Here is a 14,730-nt window from a genome sequence, read left to right as displayed (position 1 = left end):
CTGGTGACTAGTGGGCACTTCTATGGGCACCACTCCCAGGTTTTTTATGGTGGGTTTATCACTGGTTGATAGAAGTCTGTCTTTGGGGCCACAGAAAGGTTCTCTTCATTTTGCTCAGCTGCCAACTTTCTTATGGTCCCCAAAGAAGAACATTAGTTTCAGCCTGCTTTGTAGAGATTCTCACAGCAGTGCTTATTTAACAGCAGTGAATAACATATACATATATAAAATCATATATGTTATATATTATTCTGTAAAAGTCTACAGGTATAAGGTCTCTGCAGAATTTTGAGCTCTTATTTTATCAGTTTAACGCATTGTATTAAATATAATTGTGTATTGAGAAACAAAATAATCCTCATTCATCCCTTTTTATTTCTCCTTAGGAGCCTATGGAGCAAAACCTGGAGGTGGAAAACTTGGCTTTGGTACCAGCACTTTCTTTGTTACATGTATTGAAGTCATTTGGAATCATAGGAAATCTGGCGGTTAATGATGTGTCATTTTGATGTATGTTTCAGGTTATGGGGGCTTTGGTGGTGGTGGAGCTGGACTTCCAGGAGGAAAAGGTGGCCCCGGGTCTCAGCCTGGATATCCTGTAGGAACTGGTGAGTGTTTTTACAAATGTGCTCGTAAATGCAGGTACTTTACATCATGAAATGATGTGTGGTAGAGAGGTAGAAACAATGCTTCTTTATTTCCCTCTGCAGGAGTCGGGCCAGGGGGCATCTCACCTGCTCAAGCTAAAGCTGCCAAATATGGTAATCTACCAGGACACAGAGCACAGGACACAGAGCATATAGTGCAGGTATACTTACTGTGTGTTCAATCTCTGCTCTCTGCTGCAGGTTTGGGAGGTTTGGGAGGTTTGGGAGGTGTTGGCGGTGTTGGCGGTGTTGGAGGTGTTGGCGGTGTTGGGGGCACAGGTGGACTGTATCCAGGGCAGGTGCCAGGAGGTAAAATGTCAGTTATAAAAGACATAAGGAAATAAACTATTACTTTGTTATCCTAAATGTACATTGCTAAACCAAAAACAGGTTCCTTCAGACCTGGGCCTTAATAAAATAAGGTTTCTTGCAATTGACCCTAACTTTTGGATGTCACTTGCGATTCAACTGTAATATTTTCACAGCTGGATATGGAGCTGGGGCCAAGGCTGCAAAATATGGTGGGAATGTTTTGTGTATCATGTAATTTATTTTTCAACATTTTTTTTATTAAGAGCAAAAACATAACTTGTTATATGTGTGAAAATGAAACCAGATTTTTCTACTGCTGTTGTCTGGAAAGGATATCCAGGAGGAGTCCCAGGAGGAGTACCAGGTGGAGTGCCAGGTGGAGTTCCAGGAGGAGTCCCAGGAGGTGTACCTGGAGGAGTCCCAGGAGGTGCACCCCTTGGAGTACCAGGAGGAGTTCCACAAATACCAGGGACTGGATACTCTGCCGCTGCAAAAGCTGCTAAATATGGTATGTAGGGATTGTTTTCGTTAGTTTGGGTCAGTCTGGACTCAAGGCAGCAGGAGTTTATTTTACATGCTTTGAAACACCTAGCATCTTACTGCCATTGACAGTGCACAGACTTGCTCCCTACTATGTGTGAATAAATATGTCTTCCACAGGAGTAGGGGGATTGGGAGGAACAGGAGGACTGGGAGGAGTAGGAGGACTAGGAGGAACTGGAGGGCTGGGAGGTGGAGGATACCCTGCTGCTGCTGCTGCTGCTGCTGCTAAAGCAGCAAAATATGGTAAATTCAGTCTGTTGGAAAAATAGTAGTATTACAAGATTGTTGCATTTTAAGGTGTGTTTTAAGTGAGTTTGCATCATTTCTATATTTATTAAAATAAAAAAGTTCAAGCTGGTCCAGGAGTAGTTCCAGGTGGTGGAGGTGGTGGAGCAGGACTCCCTGGGTTTTTACCAGGATATGGATGTAAGCATGGCCTACAGATTTTGATCAACCTGAGCTGTTAAACTGATTTCTTTTAATGTCATTACTTTCGGTCTTGTTCTGGTGCAGCTTTAGCAGCTGGTGCCAAACCTCCGAAATATGGTGAGACATTTATATTCATAATTTGTCTGTTAATCACATATTTTTGTTACATGCTTTTTTTGTTTTATTTGATTTGGATTGGTGAAATCATTTGGAAGTGGTTTACAGAGTGGGTTTATTTGGCAGGAGTTCCAGGAGCAGCCCAACAAGGAGGAGGAGTCTCAGGAGGAGTTGGACACGTACTACCTGGTGGTGGCTTTGGTGGTGAGTTGTTAAAATTAAATGTCAATTAAAGAAAAAGAAATGTGTGATCTGGGATGTAAATATCATGTTGCCTTCTTGCAGGTTATGGAGGTGGTGCTGGAGTCAAACCCCCTAAGTATGGTATGTTTTTACATGATTTAAGAACTCATCTAAATCATCTTTATGCTTTGTGAACTGGAGACCATATGTTAGTGAGATGATAAAATGACGAAGGTGCAGTGCAGAGGCAGTCATTTACATTCTCACTGTCACAGATAGTGAAGATTTATAGTTTTATATTTATATGCAACCTATTAGCATGCAACCTCATCCGTTTCCAATAGGAGTTGCAGGAGCAGGGTTTGGAATCGGAGGAGTAGGAGGTGTACCAGGAGGTGTACCAGGAGGAGTACCAGGAGGAGGACAGTACTCTGCTGCTGCAAAAGCTGCTAAATATGGTGGGTGAAAGAAAAACATAAATATTAGAAACAGAAATCTGTGTGAATAAACTGGTTCTGACACAAAGGTAGTCACTTTATCTAATCTAATCCCATACTCAATTTGTTGTAGGAATTGCAGGCGGTGCAGGAACAGGGCTAGGAACAGGAGGAGTACCAGGAGGAGTACCAGGAGGAGTACCATACTCTGCTGCTGCAAAAGCTGCTAAATACGGTACGTAGACATTTCTTTTATTGAGCTTGCCCAGGCTTCTTTGGGTCAGTCTGGATTCTTAGCAGCAGATGTTTCATGTAGTTTACAGTTTGGTTTGCACATTAACATTGCAGGAGTACCAGGAGGAGTACCTGGAGGAGTGCCGGGAGGAGTACCAGGAGGAGTACCAGGAGGAGTACCGTACTCTGCTGCTGCAAAAGCTGCTAAATACGGTATGTAGACATTTCTTTTATTAAACTTTAGGCTTCTTTGGGTCAGTCTGGATTCTTAGCATATTTTTACTGTAGTTTACAGTTTGGTTTGCACATTAAAATTGCAGGAGTACCAGGAGGGGTACCAGGAGGAGTACCAGGAGGAGTACCAGGAGGAGTGCCGGGAGGAGTACCAGGAGGGTTACCGTACTCTGCTGCTGCAAAAGCTGCCAAATACGGTTTGTAGACATTTCTTTTATTGAGCTTGTCATTCTTCTTTGGGTCAGTCTGTATTCTTAGCAGTAATTGTTTAATGTAGTCAACAGTTTGGTTTGCATATTAAAATTGCAGGAGTACCAGGAGGATTACCAGGAGGAGTACCAGGTGGGGTACCAGGAGGAGTACCAGGTGGGGTACCAGGAGGAGTACCAGGTGGGGTACCAGGAGGAGTACCGGGAGGAGTTCCAGGAGGAGTACCGTACTCTGCTGCTGCAAAAGCTGCTAAATATGGTATGTAGACATTTCTTGAGCTTGCCAGTCTTCTTTGGGTCAGTCTGGATTCTTAGCAGTAGACGTGTAATGTAGTTAACAGTTTGGTTTGCACATTTAAATTGCAGGAGTACCAGGAGGAGTAGGAGGAGTACCAGGAGGAGTGCCTGGAGGAGTACCAGGAGGAGTACCGTACTCTGCTGCTGCAAAAGCTGCCAAATATGGTAGGTCAAACAAAGGAACATCTGCTGCTGAGTCAAGTGAATTCAGATGGAGAAGATAACCCTTCTGTGTGAATAGAAACTCTTCGTTGTCCAGTCTTTCTGGTCATTAGATTTCATGACTATAGGTATGGGTAGAGAGTGCCTGGTTGGTCTTACGGCACAGATTCCTGTGTACCACTAATGCTTTGTACAGTGAGTACAGTGCAACAGTGCTACATCCATATTTGAATAACTTATTATTTCAAACATGCAATCTGTTCTGTTTCCACCAAAAAAAGGAGTTGCAGGAGGTGCAGGAACAGGGTTAGGACCAGGAGGAGTAGGAGGAGCAGGAGGACTAGCAGGATTTGGGCCACACTCTGCTGCTGCTAAAGCTGCCAAATATGGTAAAATGCACATTTTACACAACAACTATTCCACAACCTGAGACATCTGATTATACATAAACATGCTGTGTTAAGGTGCCTTTTTTTTCACTTTATCCAAATATACTTATCATGATTCATTACAATTTATGGAGGCAACCTGCACTGTTTCCCTTAATTAGGAGTTGCAGGTGGTGCAGGAGCAGGGTTAGGAGTTGGAGGTCTAGGAGGTGTAGGAGGAGTACCAGGAGGTGGACAATACTCTGCTGCCGCAAAAGCTGCTAAATATGGTATAAAGCACACAATCACCAATATGATACAAAACACAAACAATCGTGTAACCTCTAACACAGCTTAACATCACCGTTTATCCACCAGTGGAGAATCCACACATCCATACTCACTTTACTTTTGTTTGCTGTTTTTAGGAACAGCAGTTGGAGGAGTTCCTGGTGGTGTACCTGGAGGTGTTGGAGTTGGAGGTGCTGCATTTGCATGTGCATCATTCTACCAATGAAATTTACATTTCTGCAAAATCATACAAAGCATGATCACCATGCAGGTATTAATGAGGGTATGTTTTTTATGCAGGATATCCAGGCGGTGTAAAACCACCAAAATATGGTAAGCTGAAATGTGGTTGTGTTATTAGTCAGTTTTTTGATATTTCCTTTAATTTGTTTAGTGACAGTAAACCTTCTCAGAGGGGTCATGTGGGGCTCAGGCTGAACATTGTTATTTTAACATGCACTTCTGGCAATTAAAGGGATTAGAATAGCCATCCCAATGGGGTTTGTGTCAGAGCCGTCCTTAGTCTAGCATGTAGCAGTGCCTGTTGCTGTGTCCCAGTGTCAGCATGGCGAGGCCTCCACACTTACTTATAGCCTAAATGTACCCTGTCTATATCAATGGTGGAGAATACAGTAAGAAGAAAACAGCCACGAGTGTTCTGTTCAGTCTCACCTCACTGTGACTCTTGCAGGAGGTGGACTCCTTGTGCCAGGAGGGACTCCAGACACAACCGGCAGTGGTGCTCCAAATGACTCTGTGCCAGGTAGTCCAGATAAAACTGTAACACAGTTCATTACTCTGTTTGTTGTTTGGTCTCTTTATAAGTTGTGTTCTTGTTGCTTTTACAGTAAAGGATGTGGGTCTATCTGGAACTCCTCAGCCAGGTACACTGAAATATCAACAAGCATCATCTGTAGCATAACATGCATTCTCACTTACATGTGAGAGATTTTTTTCAGTAGCAACATGCACCTGTAAAAAACACAAGCCACATTTTATTCTAGCTTCACTTTCATCACCCACTTTCTGGCCACAAAACAATATTTGATTTGCTGCTGCTGCTGCCACCTATTGACCACCTCTAGCTAACAGCCACACAGCTGTGACAAAACAAAGGTCCGGTCCACAGCCTCTGCCTTTTCGGGTCATATCGGGTCTCTCTCTCCCTCTCTCTCTCTCTCTGCACCTGATGAAACTGGAACCTGTTGTCTTTTTGGCAGGGCCCACACCTTTAGCCCCAGTTGCCCAGCCCCCAGACGTCCCACAGCCCAGTAAGACTCGCTGTCTGCATAAAGCCTTTGACCATACAATGATGAGAACCATCATGACTGCTGATTTATGTCTCGTTGCCTGTATTGATGATTTACATCTCTTTGTCTGAATCCATGTGCACTTGACATACATGTGCTGAGAAATTACAGCATGTGACCTGAATATTCCAATACAAACACATTGCTTTTAGCACTTTACATTGATTGCCTTACTATAAAGACTGCTTGTTTCCATAACACAGCTATGCTTCAGACCTCAACTTTTTTTAACAGCTTGTCTTGTGCTGTATCTGTTTTACTAACAGTTCAATGTGCTTACTGCTATAGTTTTAATAGTAAAGTATAAAGCATAAATCCTGTAATACCATCTTTCCATTTTGGGTTGCAGTTTTAAAAAAAACATGTAAAAGTTATCTATGATGATGATGATGATGATGATTGTTTTCTGCTTACTAGTTTGACAGAGTTAACACTTTGCCTCTTTCTTTCTTTCTTTTGTTGCATCTCCTCTTCTTGTGGTCTTTGTGCAAAAACAGGCGGTGGGTTCATATTCATCACATTTACATATTATGGTTATATCTGTCATATGCCTCAAACTGTCATTAATTTTCATTATTTTTTTACAGTTGCTGGTGGAATTATCCAACCTAGTGGTGAGTGTTGCATATAACTAATTATACTATTAAAGGATTAAGCAAGACTGAAAAGCGTGACAATGACTCATGTTTCTTTTCTTCACAGCTGGGACAGGTGTTGGTAAATATGTGGAAATGATCTCATATTGAAATTTTTCAAAAGAGTAATCAACATTTGTGTACAAACATTAGACATGTGACAAAACGTGTGTTTCACAGGTGGAGTTGCAGCACCCTCTGGTGGTAGGAACTTTCTTTGCATTCAGTTGGATTTGTATTTCTCAGTATGATTTCTCTCAACATAACAGAAAATATTGTATCTATGATGAAATCACAGCCGACTTTTGCCTCTGTTTTAGGTGTTGGAACAGGTCAAGGTCAACCTGGTATGTGTTAACTGTCCCCTTTTTCTGTTTACCACTTTATAAAATTAGAAAGGTGAGAGGGAAACAACAGGAGAACCACACCAACCACACCTCAGTGAAAGATTCAGTTTGTCATGTGGCTCTCAGAGTTACAAAAAAAGACAAAAGAAATAGTTACAAGTCAGCTATTTTTATTAATTTATTTATTCTGATCTGTTGCTAAATGTTATTGGTAAAATATTTTAGTTTTGAAAAAATATAGTCACTTTTACATTATTATGTCATATTGATAATGTTTCCCTTTAAGCCTCTGGGACCATAAGACCCGATGAGCTCTGCTGTTTTCAGTGTTTAACACATTTGTTGCATTATGAAATCATGCATCAGTTTGTTCTCTCTTTTAGTCGCTACTGGAGTCCAACAGCCTGGAGGTAGGCCAGTCCATATTTTTATTGAGCTTTATAATTCAGTTAAGGGTGCAACCTTACATCGGCCTGGCCTCAGGGTGGAGACAAAGCCAAATACAGCAGCTGTGGTGCAGTGCCCCTGCTGCAGTGTTTGTAATAAAATGTCCTGCTGTTTTCAGGTGTTGGCACAGGTGCTAAAGCACCCAAACCATTCTTACCAGGTAAGGAAATGCTACACCTCCCTACTGTAATCATACTGTATTATAATATGTGCTATGTTCAACATTGGACGATCCTCAAGGGTCCTCCAGCGAAAATGTCCTCCCACCAATAGTTTTTAAGTACAACAGGTTTTCTAATGATGTCATCATTGCAGCTTTATGAACCGTCTTCCACACTTAAGCTTTTTTATGTTAACAGGTAGATTCTGTCTAGTCAGTTAATGCCAATCAATAAAAAAGCAGTTTATGAATGTATGAAGAAAAGCTGCATCAGGCCTTTCTCAACCCAATTACACCTCTGACAGACTGAACAGTCATCACTTATGTATATCAGCAGGGGAGCGTTTTAAGGGTTTCTTTTGCTGTTCTGCACTTTTTTGATCATGTAGAGAGCCATGAGGCCATGGAAGTGCTTTTTATCTCAACTATAGCTCTGTAGCTGTTTAATGTCAAGATAAATATTATGGGCCCTGAGAGGGCAGCATGAAACTGAGAGACAGTCAAGACAATGTGATCGAATCAAATGTGCCATAAAACAAACGTGGATGGAAAGTTTGCTGTTTAAACATCAACAGTCCACTAACACCTTTATTCCACAGGTGCTGGTGTAGGTGTTGGTCCAGGTGGAGCTGGATATCCTTATGGTGGAGCTCCCTATGGAGGCAAGTTGTCTATTTTTAATATTCCTAGAATTCAGACAGCAGTGACTTTAGTGCCTCAGCTTGTATTTTGTCCTCCCTGTGCTTTAGTGCCTTATGGTGTAGGTACTGGGACTGTACCCGGAACTGGAGCTGCAACGCTGCCTGGAGCCAAGCCTCTAAAACCTCCAGGTACATCGCTTTGTTTAAACAAACCACTCCATCCAAACATTTTGCATGTTTTTGCATGTGTGCACTTATTCCTGCTTTGTGTGTAGTTGTAGGTGGAGCAGGAGGTGGAGCGGGAATCCCACTGACAGCAGGAGGTTATCAAGGTCAGACGGCTGCATTTCTTAAAAAAACAATCATTAATTCTTTAAAAAAACTATTTAAGACATTTTTGATTCTTGGATGAGACAATCCCGAACACAAACTGTAGAAAATGAGTTGACCTACCAGGAAATAATGCTACTTCACTGTCACCCTGATTCAGTCATCCTGGTTATAGACAGGGTCTGACAGCAGTTCATATTTTCCTCCAACATAAATAAAACCCAGATCTTCCTGCCCAGTGCTCAAAGTAACAGTTGGTCAGAAGACGCCATCACTTCCTGTGCAGGAAGTCGGCCAACATGCTGATAAGTGTCTGTAAGCGACTCAGAGTATCAAGCTGCTCTGATGAAGGAAAGCCACTGGTGACTCAGTGAAGGCAGTATTATAGCTGTAAATGCATGTTAGAGGCCCTGTCACCTCATGTAAGCCGGTCTTCTCCCTGCTGTGACAGGTGCTGGAGGGTATCCCCCTGTAGCTGGAGTGGGAGGTGCTGGTGCTGGAGCTAAACCACCCAAACCAGGTAAATGTAACAGGAAGGTTGATTAATGTTTATATTCATAAACAGCTGCAGTATTAAATCTGCATGTTAACCCAAATATAAAAATTAAGCTCCATAAAAGGACGTGCTCCCTGCAGTGTTTCTGTTCCGTTAGGAGTTTGTAAATGAAGCAAGTCGACTACACGTCATTTCCCACCGGAGTCTGATTACTGTTAGTAGTACTGTGTTGCACATTGCAGTGTGATTGTTTGAAGATAACACAAACCCCTGGAGAGTTTTAGCTGTTTCAGGGAAAATCTCTTGGAAGCTTGGATGAGGCTATTACTGTGACTTCAGCTGAGACCACACCATGGCACAAAAACACAGGTTTAGTGCATATGACAAAAGCAGAAATGCTCTCACACTTGTTTTTTGTGTTTTAATGTGAAACAGGCTATGGCAACCTTGGAGGTGGGGGTGGATATCAGCCAGGTGAGATTGTTGTTTTATCTCTGATTCTGAAGCTGTTTTTTATTAGAACATAACAGAGGTTCAGTCCAGTGCAGCCCTGTCTCGTGTCCTCTTCCTCTGCCCACCAGTGAAGGATGAGTGTAATCACACAGCAGCAGCCTCCTCTCACTTCCCCACAGACACTGTACCAGTCAGTCATAGGAACGAGCGGCCCCTAATCCCTCCCACAGGGGCCAGAGACTGTCTGTCTGTGTGAAACACTAACACAGATGGGTTAATAATTCTTTACAATTTGCCCAATAATGCTGAAAATAAGGTCAGATTGACTGTATTCACTGCATGTCCCCCTCTAAGTTACTGTGTTGTTGCCCAGACCAGGGCTGGGATGTGCAGACATCCACCTCACACACTTAACACTCCCTGTCTGTGTCTCAATGATAACTGTAGCTGTTTAATTCACAGGTGTGGCTCCTGGTTACATAGGAGGATACCCCCAACAGTACTACCCAGGTGTGTCAGTGTTTGAACTTTTACTTGCTGGCATTATATGAGTATATGAGTTGTGTGTAGTGATGTTTGTAGAAGCACTGATTGGACCATAAATCAGTGGAGACAACCTAACACATGGCAAAACAGAACCATTTATCTTTAGAAGGTGGAAGCAGAGGCAGCACACAGCAGCAGGAGGATGTACTGTGAATTGGAATACCATCGCTTACAGGAAAGAATTAGAAAATCAAATCAAAACGATGACTCAGGCTCCAAACCTGCCTCGACCTAGACAGGGATTTAGCGTGCAGATGATTCTTTAACTTTTCGTCCTTGTTTTTGGATCAGCAGGCGGATTAATGCCGAACTGCCAGCAGACAGGTAACCTAGCGAGAGGGCGACTGATGCTTTGATTCCCCTTTATAACACTTTATATTTCACCTAAACACAATGCCGGCTTCTGCACAATTCCACTTTACAGGTTTCCATTTTACTTGTTAACCTTTAATAGATAATATCATGGGTAATAACACGTTAAAATTGAAAAGTCCTTTTTTTAAAAGTAAAATTACTAAATTTGTTTAAAGTACACAGAAAATGTAGATTTTCTGACACATTTACTGAAGAAACATGAGTTCTTTGTGTCGGCTTTTCAATTTGAACTTTGAATCATTTTTCTTCTCACATGGGAGGCTGACTAAATCAGATTTTTATGGCATTTTTTTCTTTAAAGATTTTGAGTCTGTGTGTTAAAAATATAAACCAGTTCAGACAGGAGATCTATTATCTGTGCCCAATCTGGTCACTTGTATAAACTGAGAGCTTTTCTGGGCCAGACAGCTCTAAGTGCCTCCCATGTGATCTTTAATGTCAACAGTTTTATTCTTGCCACATCCTCTCCAGGAGAAACACATCAACGGCTGTGACAGGCCCAAAGTGGTTTCATCCTAATGTTAGTCCAATGACACTAACTCACCCTGTATTTGTCTCTGTGCAGGTGGATATGTTCCTGCCCCACTGACTCCTCAACAAGGTAGACACCACATTTCAGTCTCTCTGTTATAATTCTGCTGTTTGGTGGAGGACATCTGCTGTCACTTACTTTGTTCACAAGCTGTGACCAGAATAGAAACATAAACGTCACATAGTCTTGCATTTATTTTAATATGGCACATAGGTCCACTTTAATGCAAGAATAAACTGACTACATTTCTGGTAAGATTGTCAATTTATTTTACCACTGAAAGGTCAAAGGTCACAGTGATATGGATTATTAATAGATCTTCACAGGGCTGTAAGCTGTAATGTGACTGGTTGGTAGAGGTGTATAACCATGAGGTGGTAATTGTAGTCCCATGTCGGTATGCAAATGCTTTTTTCTGTTGTATATGAACATTCTTTCCTCACAGTTGACAAAGCCTATGATGCATTTGGTTAAAGGGAGGAGCTGTTTGACTGTTCGATTAATCTTCCTGCTAACAGTAGAACAGAGATCCTGGGTGTAATAATACCTTATTGTTTGTCCTTTTGTGTGTTGCAGCCAAAGCAGCAAAGTACGGTCCACTGCAGGGCTTCCTTGGTGGTGCAGGTGGTGGTGGAGGAGGAGTCTACAGAGGTAACACACACACACACACATATCATGCTACAGCAGCAGAGACATGGATAGTCAAAATCCCAGACATTATTAGTAGGAACAGCAGAGAGACCTGAGGCTGCTGTTGTGTTTGCTGCAGGTGGTGTTCCAGGTGGAGTTGCAGGATGCCAGGGCAAATTCTGCGGGAGGAGGAAGTAGAGGATCTCTTGAGATCCAGTGACCTCAAGAAACCATGGTGCTACTGCATGATCTAGAATGTACATTTAATATGCAAACAAAGCCCCATTAGACAGCCTGTAAAGATGATTGTTTCTACTTGACTTCAGTGTCTGTTGTTATTCAAACCCACCGACCCAGAATTTTGTACATGTTCTGATGTGACGTGACGATGTTATTGATAATCATTAATGTGTTAATCAGCTTTAGCTCTCTGTGCTGCCCCGGCCTGCTTAAAATGTGTGTTTGTCTCGCTGTGTGTGTGTTGTGTGAGCATATGGCTGTACTGTTGTGCGTAGGACTGTCTGCCAATGTGACCTGCAAATGATTTCCCTTTGGGTTTTAATCCTAGATTAAAACAGGTGATCTGTCTCACCTGGCTGTGCAGAGCTCGTCACCTCTTTGACGTGTCACACGGGGTTGGGTTGGTCGTCCTAAAACCTGATGAAATCCGGCCATTGCCGGCACGGTTTCTGACTCCCTGTCTTCTCTGCTGCTATTTTTAGGCCTGCTGGGTATAAAGCAGCATGAATTGGGGCTCAGGCCAACCCATCTGCTCTCAGCAACTTTGCTGATTCGTGTTGCTGTGCAGTTCAGTTTTCTCAGCATTTTTTAACATTGCCAAACATTTTCTCCTCTCTATTGAACCATAAGCTGAAGACAATCTAAGGGTGTTTTATTCTTCACAGGCATGACAAAGAAGCGTTGCCTGTTAGTGTCGGCTCTGACGTGTACAGTGTGTGTGGATGAGTGTTGAATTGTGTCCTCAGACTGTGTTTGTCTGCCATCGATGGAGCGCTTTAGTCTGCTTCCAATGTTTAGTCTCATTTACATTCATGTAACTTTGTCATTATATGATTATTCAGTTTTTTTGCACCATGCTTTGACTCATAGCTTTATTGTTATCAGGAATATGTGAACATAAAACAAGAACAATCCTTTGCTTTTTGCATTTATTCACTGTTATTAACTGTAATACAGATTAGTACTTTGTTTAATGGGAGCGCCTGTGTGTTTATGTGAGGCATAAAATCCCATTGTTCTTTATTTACTTGAGCTGCTTTAAAAAAAAGGCTTTACTGACCAAAGGTTCATGAGCGCTGTTGGCCAAGTGACCCCATCTCTTTCTGTAACTGTGTACTGTATTTTGTACTAATTTGATGTTAGCTGGCTTCAGTTCCATCACTCGGTGCTTTGTAAGAACTCGTGCTGTGTGAGCCTCGCTGGGTCAGACCTTGTCTTATGTGGCGTGGGATTCTCTTCATCTTTATTTAAAACTGTTTTTATAAGGAGGAACAGTGTGGTTTTGCACTTTTTATACTTCCACGACACACATGTGACTTGTTCCCGGATATCCCGGCATTTTATTTGCTTTAACAAATAACAAAATAAAATGTGTTAAAAGAACAAGAGGGTCTTCCTTTCTGTTTCTTCTCATGGTCCAGTGACTGCCTCGGGGCTCAGTCCAGCCCCCCAGCTTATTTACTATGAAAACAAACAGTCTGAATTTTTGATTGTTTATATACAGAAAACGTGGTGATTAAAAGCCTGAAAGTCCTACTTTAAACCAAATTATCTAACCAAGTCAGTGGTTCATGACGCAGCTTGTTCAGCAACAATTTAAAAATACATGATTACAAAGAACTTTGAGTGTTCATTTTATTTAATGGCTCCAGCTCTCCTAGCATTTTATATTAGTTAACCCCATGCAAAGAATCATATGTATCCCTGCAGCAGCAGCTTGTCCTGAAAGTGATTAAAACCACCAGGAGTTCAAAGTAGCAATAACACCCTCGTGCCTGTTTTTGCATCACTGGGTCAAATGAATCAGGGACCATCCAATCAAATAAAACCAGACGTGTATGGTTTGTTCGTCCTAATAAAACAAACTTCAGATTAACGGCAGACGTTTTTCCAGAGCCTCCAAATTGGTGTCTATAAACCCTCCATTTATTGTGCCAGCTGGAAATAATGAACTCACGCTGCTGTTCTCTGTATCTCCTGGGAGAGCCAGTGACCCATGATCCACATCCTGTAAAAGAAGCTTACACTGTTGTTCCATCAGCAGAAGCTTCACTTTAATGTTCCACATCAGAAATGTCACAGTCATATCTGCAGTAATGCTCCACTACACTGTATTTGTTAAACAAACCTACAAACAAATTTTACTTTATCTGCTCTGAGTCTTACCAGAGAAAACAGTCTATCCTGTCTAATTGTTTCTTGAACATTTCCAGAGAAAAAAAACCCATCAAATTATTACAGAGAATCAGATTCTGGGTCCTGCTTTTTTATGTAATCAGTTCTAAACTTAGAATTTGTGAAATTGTAAGTTTGCCTAGAGTAGAGTTAATTGAGTTTAACAGGCCAAAACACCCAGAAGAAAACGTCCAGTCACAGTTTTACTGCAGCATGTAGTGACAATCTGGTCTTCAGCTGCTTTCAGAGTTTACTGTAACTGACACTTAGCTGCTTTTATGTCAAAAATTTTAATCAGGATTAAAACTTTACTTAGTTCAGGCATGATAACACATGTGTCCAGTGTGTGGATGTTCTGCAGTGGAACACATCAGTGGTTGTAGTCACTTTGGTGCTTGCTGCACTGCCTTTTTTCTGCTGACGCCTCCTCCTGGCCTCTAAAAAAACGCATTCATTATCCAGGGCGTGTTTCTGGTTGGCCAGCCGGTGTCTTCCTCTCCCCGGCTCTGCGGCTTCATTGGTCGGCGGCTCCCTTGAATGAAGCGCCGCAGAAACGTGCAGGCAGCGGGCAGGAGGAAGCAGTGTGTGCGCCGCCGCAGGGGAGCGAATAACAGCACAGCAGCGACACGACCGCCGGGCGGGCTGCTGTGGTGGTCGAACACCGGTTATCTGTCGACCAGAGGCGGCTGACTCTCTCCCGGAGCTCGGCGTGTGAATGAGGTTGATGCTGCTCTGCTGCACCTGGAAGGACGAACGCATGGGAGAGGAGGAAGGTAAGGAAGGAGCTGCGGGGCTGTTTACAGCCGCGGGCAGGGCGGGAGGTGCGGGCGGAGAGAGAGGCGCAGCCTGTGCTGATCCAAACACAGAGGATGCTCCACCGAAACCGGCTGTATGTTCACAGATTTGCACCACTGTTTATATTTAAGGTGCGGTTTTGCTGACAGCGGTGG

General features: G+C 42.6%; 2 protein-coding genes across 11 annotated transcripts in view; both read left to right on the top strand.

The window, feature by feature from the left end:
- Positions 1-12,958, top strand: part of elna (elastin a) — a 38,225-nt gene extending 25,267 nt beyond the window's left edge. The window contains exons 15-49 of one of the 10 annotated variants that reach the window (XM_028419570.1): positions 387-428; positions 522-608; positions 711-761; positions 858-956; positions 1,133-1,168; positions 1,291-1,467; positions 2,802-2,903; positions 3,017-3,115; positions 3,223-3,333; positions 3,446-3,604; positions 3,712-3,807; positions 4,086-4,193; positions 4,355-4,462; positions 4,601-4,654; positions 4,764-4,796; positions 5,155-5,226; positions 5,312-5,347; positions 5,684-5,734; positions 6,271-6,273; positions 6,361-6,387; positions 6,476-6,490; positions 6,589-6,612; positions 6,729-6,755; positions 7,139-7,165; positions 7,321-7,362; positions 7,962-8,024; positions 8,112-8,192; positions 8,279-8,335; positions 8,785-8,853; positions 9,265-9,303; positions 9,745-9,792; positions 10,120-10,152; positions 10,769-10,804; positions 11,312-11,386; positions 11,505-12,958. In XM_028419570.1, the coding sequence (XP_028275371.1) occupies positions 387-428; positions 522-608; positions 711-761; positions 858-956; positions 1,133-1,168; positions 1,291-1,467; positions 2,802-2,903; positions 3,017-3,115; positions 3,223-3,333; positions 3,446-3,604; positions 3,712-3,807; positions 4,086-4,193; positions 4,355-4,462; positions 4,601-4,654; positions 4,764-4,796; positions 5,155-5,226; positions 5,312-5,347; positions 5,684-5,734; positions 6,271-6,273; positions 6,361-6,387; positions 6,476-6,490; positions 6,589-6,612; positions 6,729-6,755; positions 7,139-7,165; positions 7,321-7,362; positions 7,962-8,024; positions 8,112-8,192; positions 8,279-8,335; positions 8,785-8,853; positions 9,265-9,303; positions 9,745-9,792; positions 10,120-10,152; positions 10,769-10,804; positions 11,312-11,386; positions 11,505-11,563 (2,246 nt within the window). In that variant the 3' untranslated portion in view covers positions 11,564-12,958. Of the gene's footprint in view, positions 1-386; positions 429-521; positions 609-710; positions 762-848; positions 957-1,132; positions 1,169-1,290; positions 1,468-2,801; positions 2,904-3,016; positions 3,116-3,222; positions 3,334-3,445; positions 3,605-3,711; positions 3,808-4,085; positions 4,194-4,354; positions 4,463-4,600; positions 4,655-4,763; positions 4,797-5,154; positions 5,227-5,311; positions 5,348-5,683; positions 5,735-6,270; positions 6,274-6,360; positions 6,388-6,475; positions 6,491-6,588; positions 6,613-6,728; positions 6,756-7,138; positions 7,166-7,320; positions 7,363-7,961; positions 8,025-8,111; positions 8,193-8,278; positions 8,336-8,784; positions 8,854-9,264; positions 9,304-9,744; positions 9,793-10,119; positions 10,153-10,768; positions 10,805-11,311; positions 11,387-11,504 lie in introns of all 10 variants that reach the window. The other 9 variants (XM_028419569.1, XM_028419577.1, XM_028419574.1 and 6 more) reach the window with 9 other exon arrangements.
- Positions 12,959-14,363: 1,405 nt separating this feature from the next.
- limk1a (LIM domain kinase 1a) overlaps positions 14,364-14,730 on the top strand; it is a 38,444-nt gene continuing 38,077 nt past the window's right edge. Inside the window, exon 1 of the mRNA XM_028419846.1 lies at positions 14,364-14,553. Within this exon, the coding sequence (XP_028275647.1) occupies positions 14,496-14,553 (58 nt within the window). The 5' untranslated portion in view covers positions 14,364-14,495. The remainder of the gene's footprint in view (positions 14,554-14,730) is intronic.

Source organism: Parambassis ranga, chromosome 13 (genome assembly GCF_900634625.1).
Source record: "Parambassis ranga chromosome 13, fParRan2.1, whole genome shotgun sequence".
Lineage (NCBI taxonomy): Eukaryota > Metazoa > Chordata > Actinopteri > Ambassidae > Parambassis > Parambassis ranga.
Note: the sequence above shows the minus strand (reverse complement) of the source record. Positions and strands in the feature narration are given on the sequence as shown.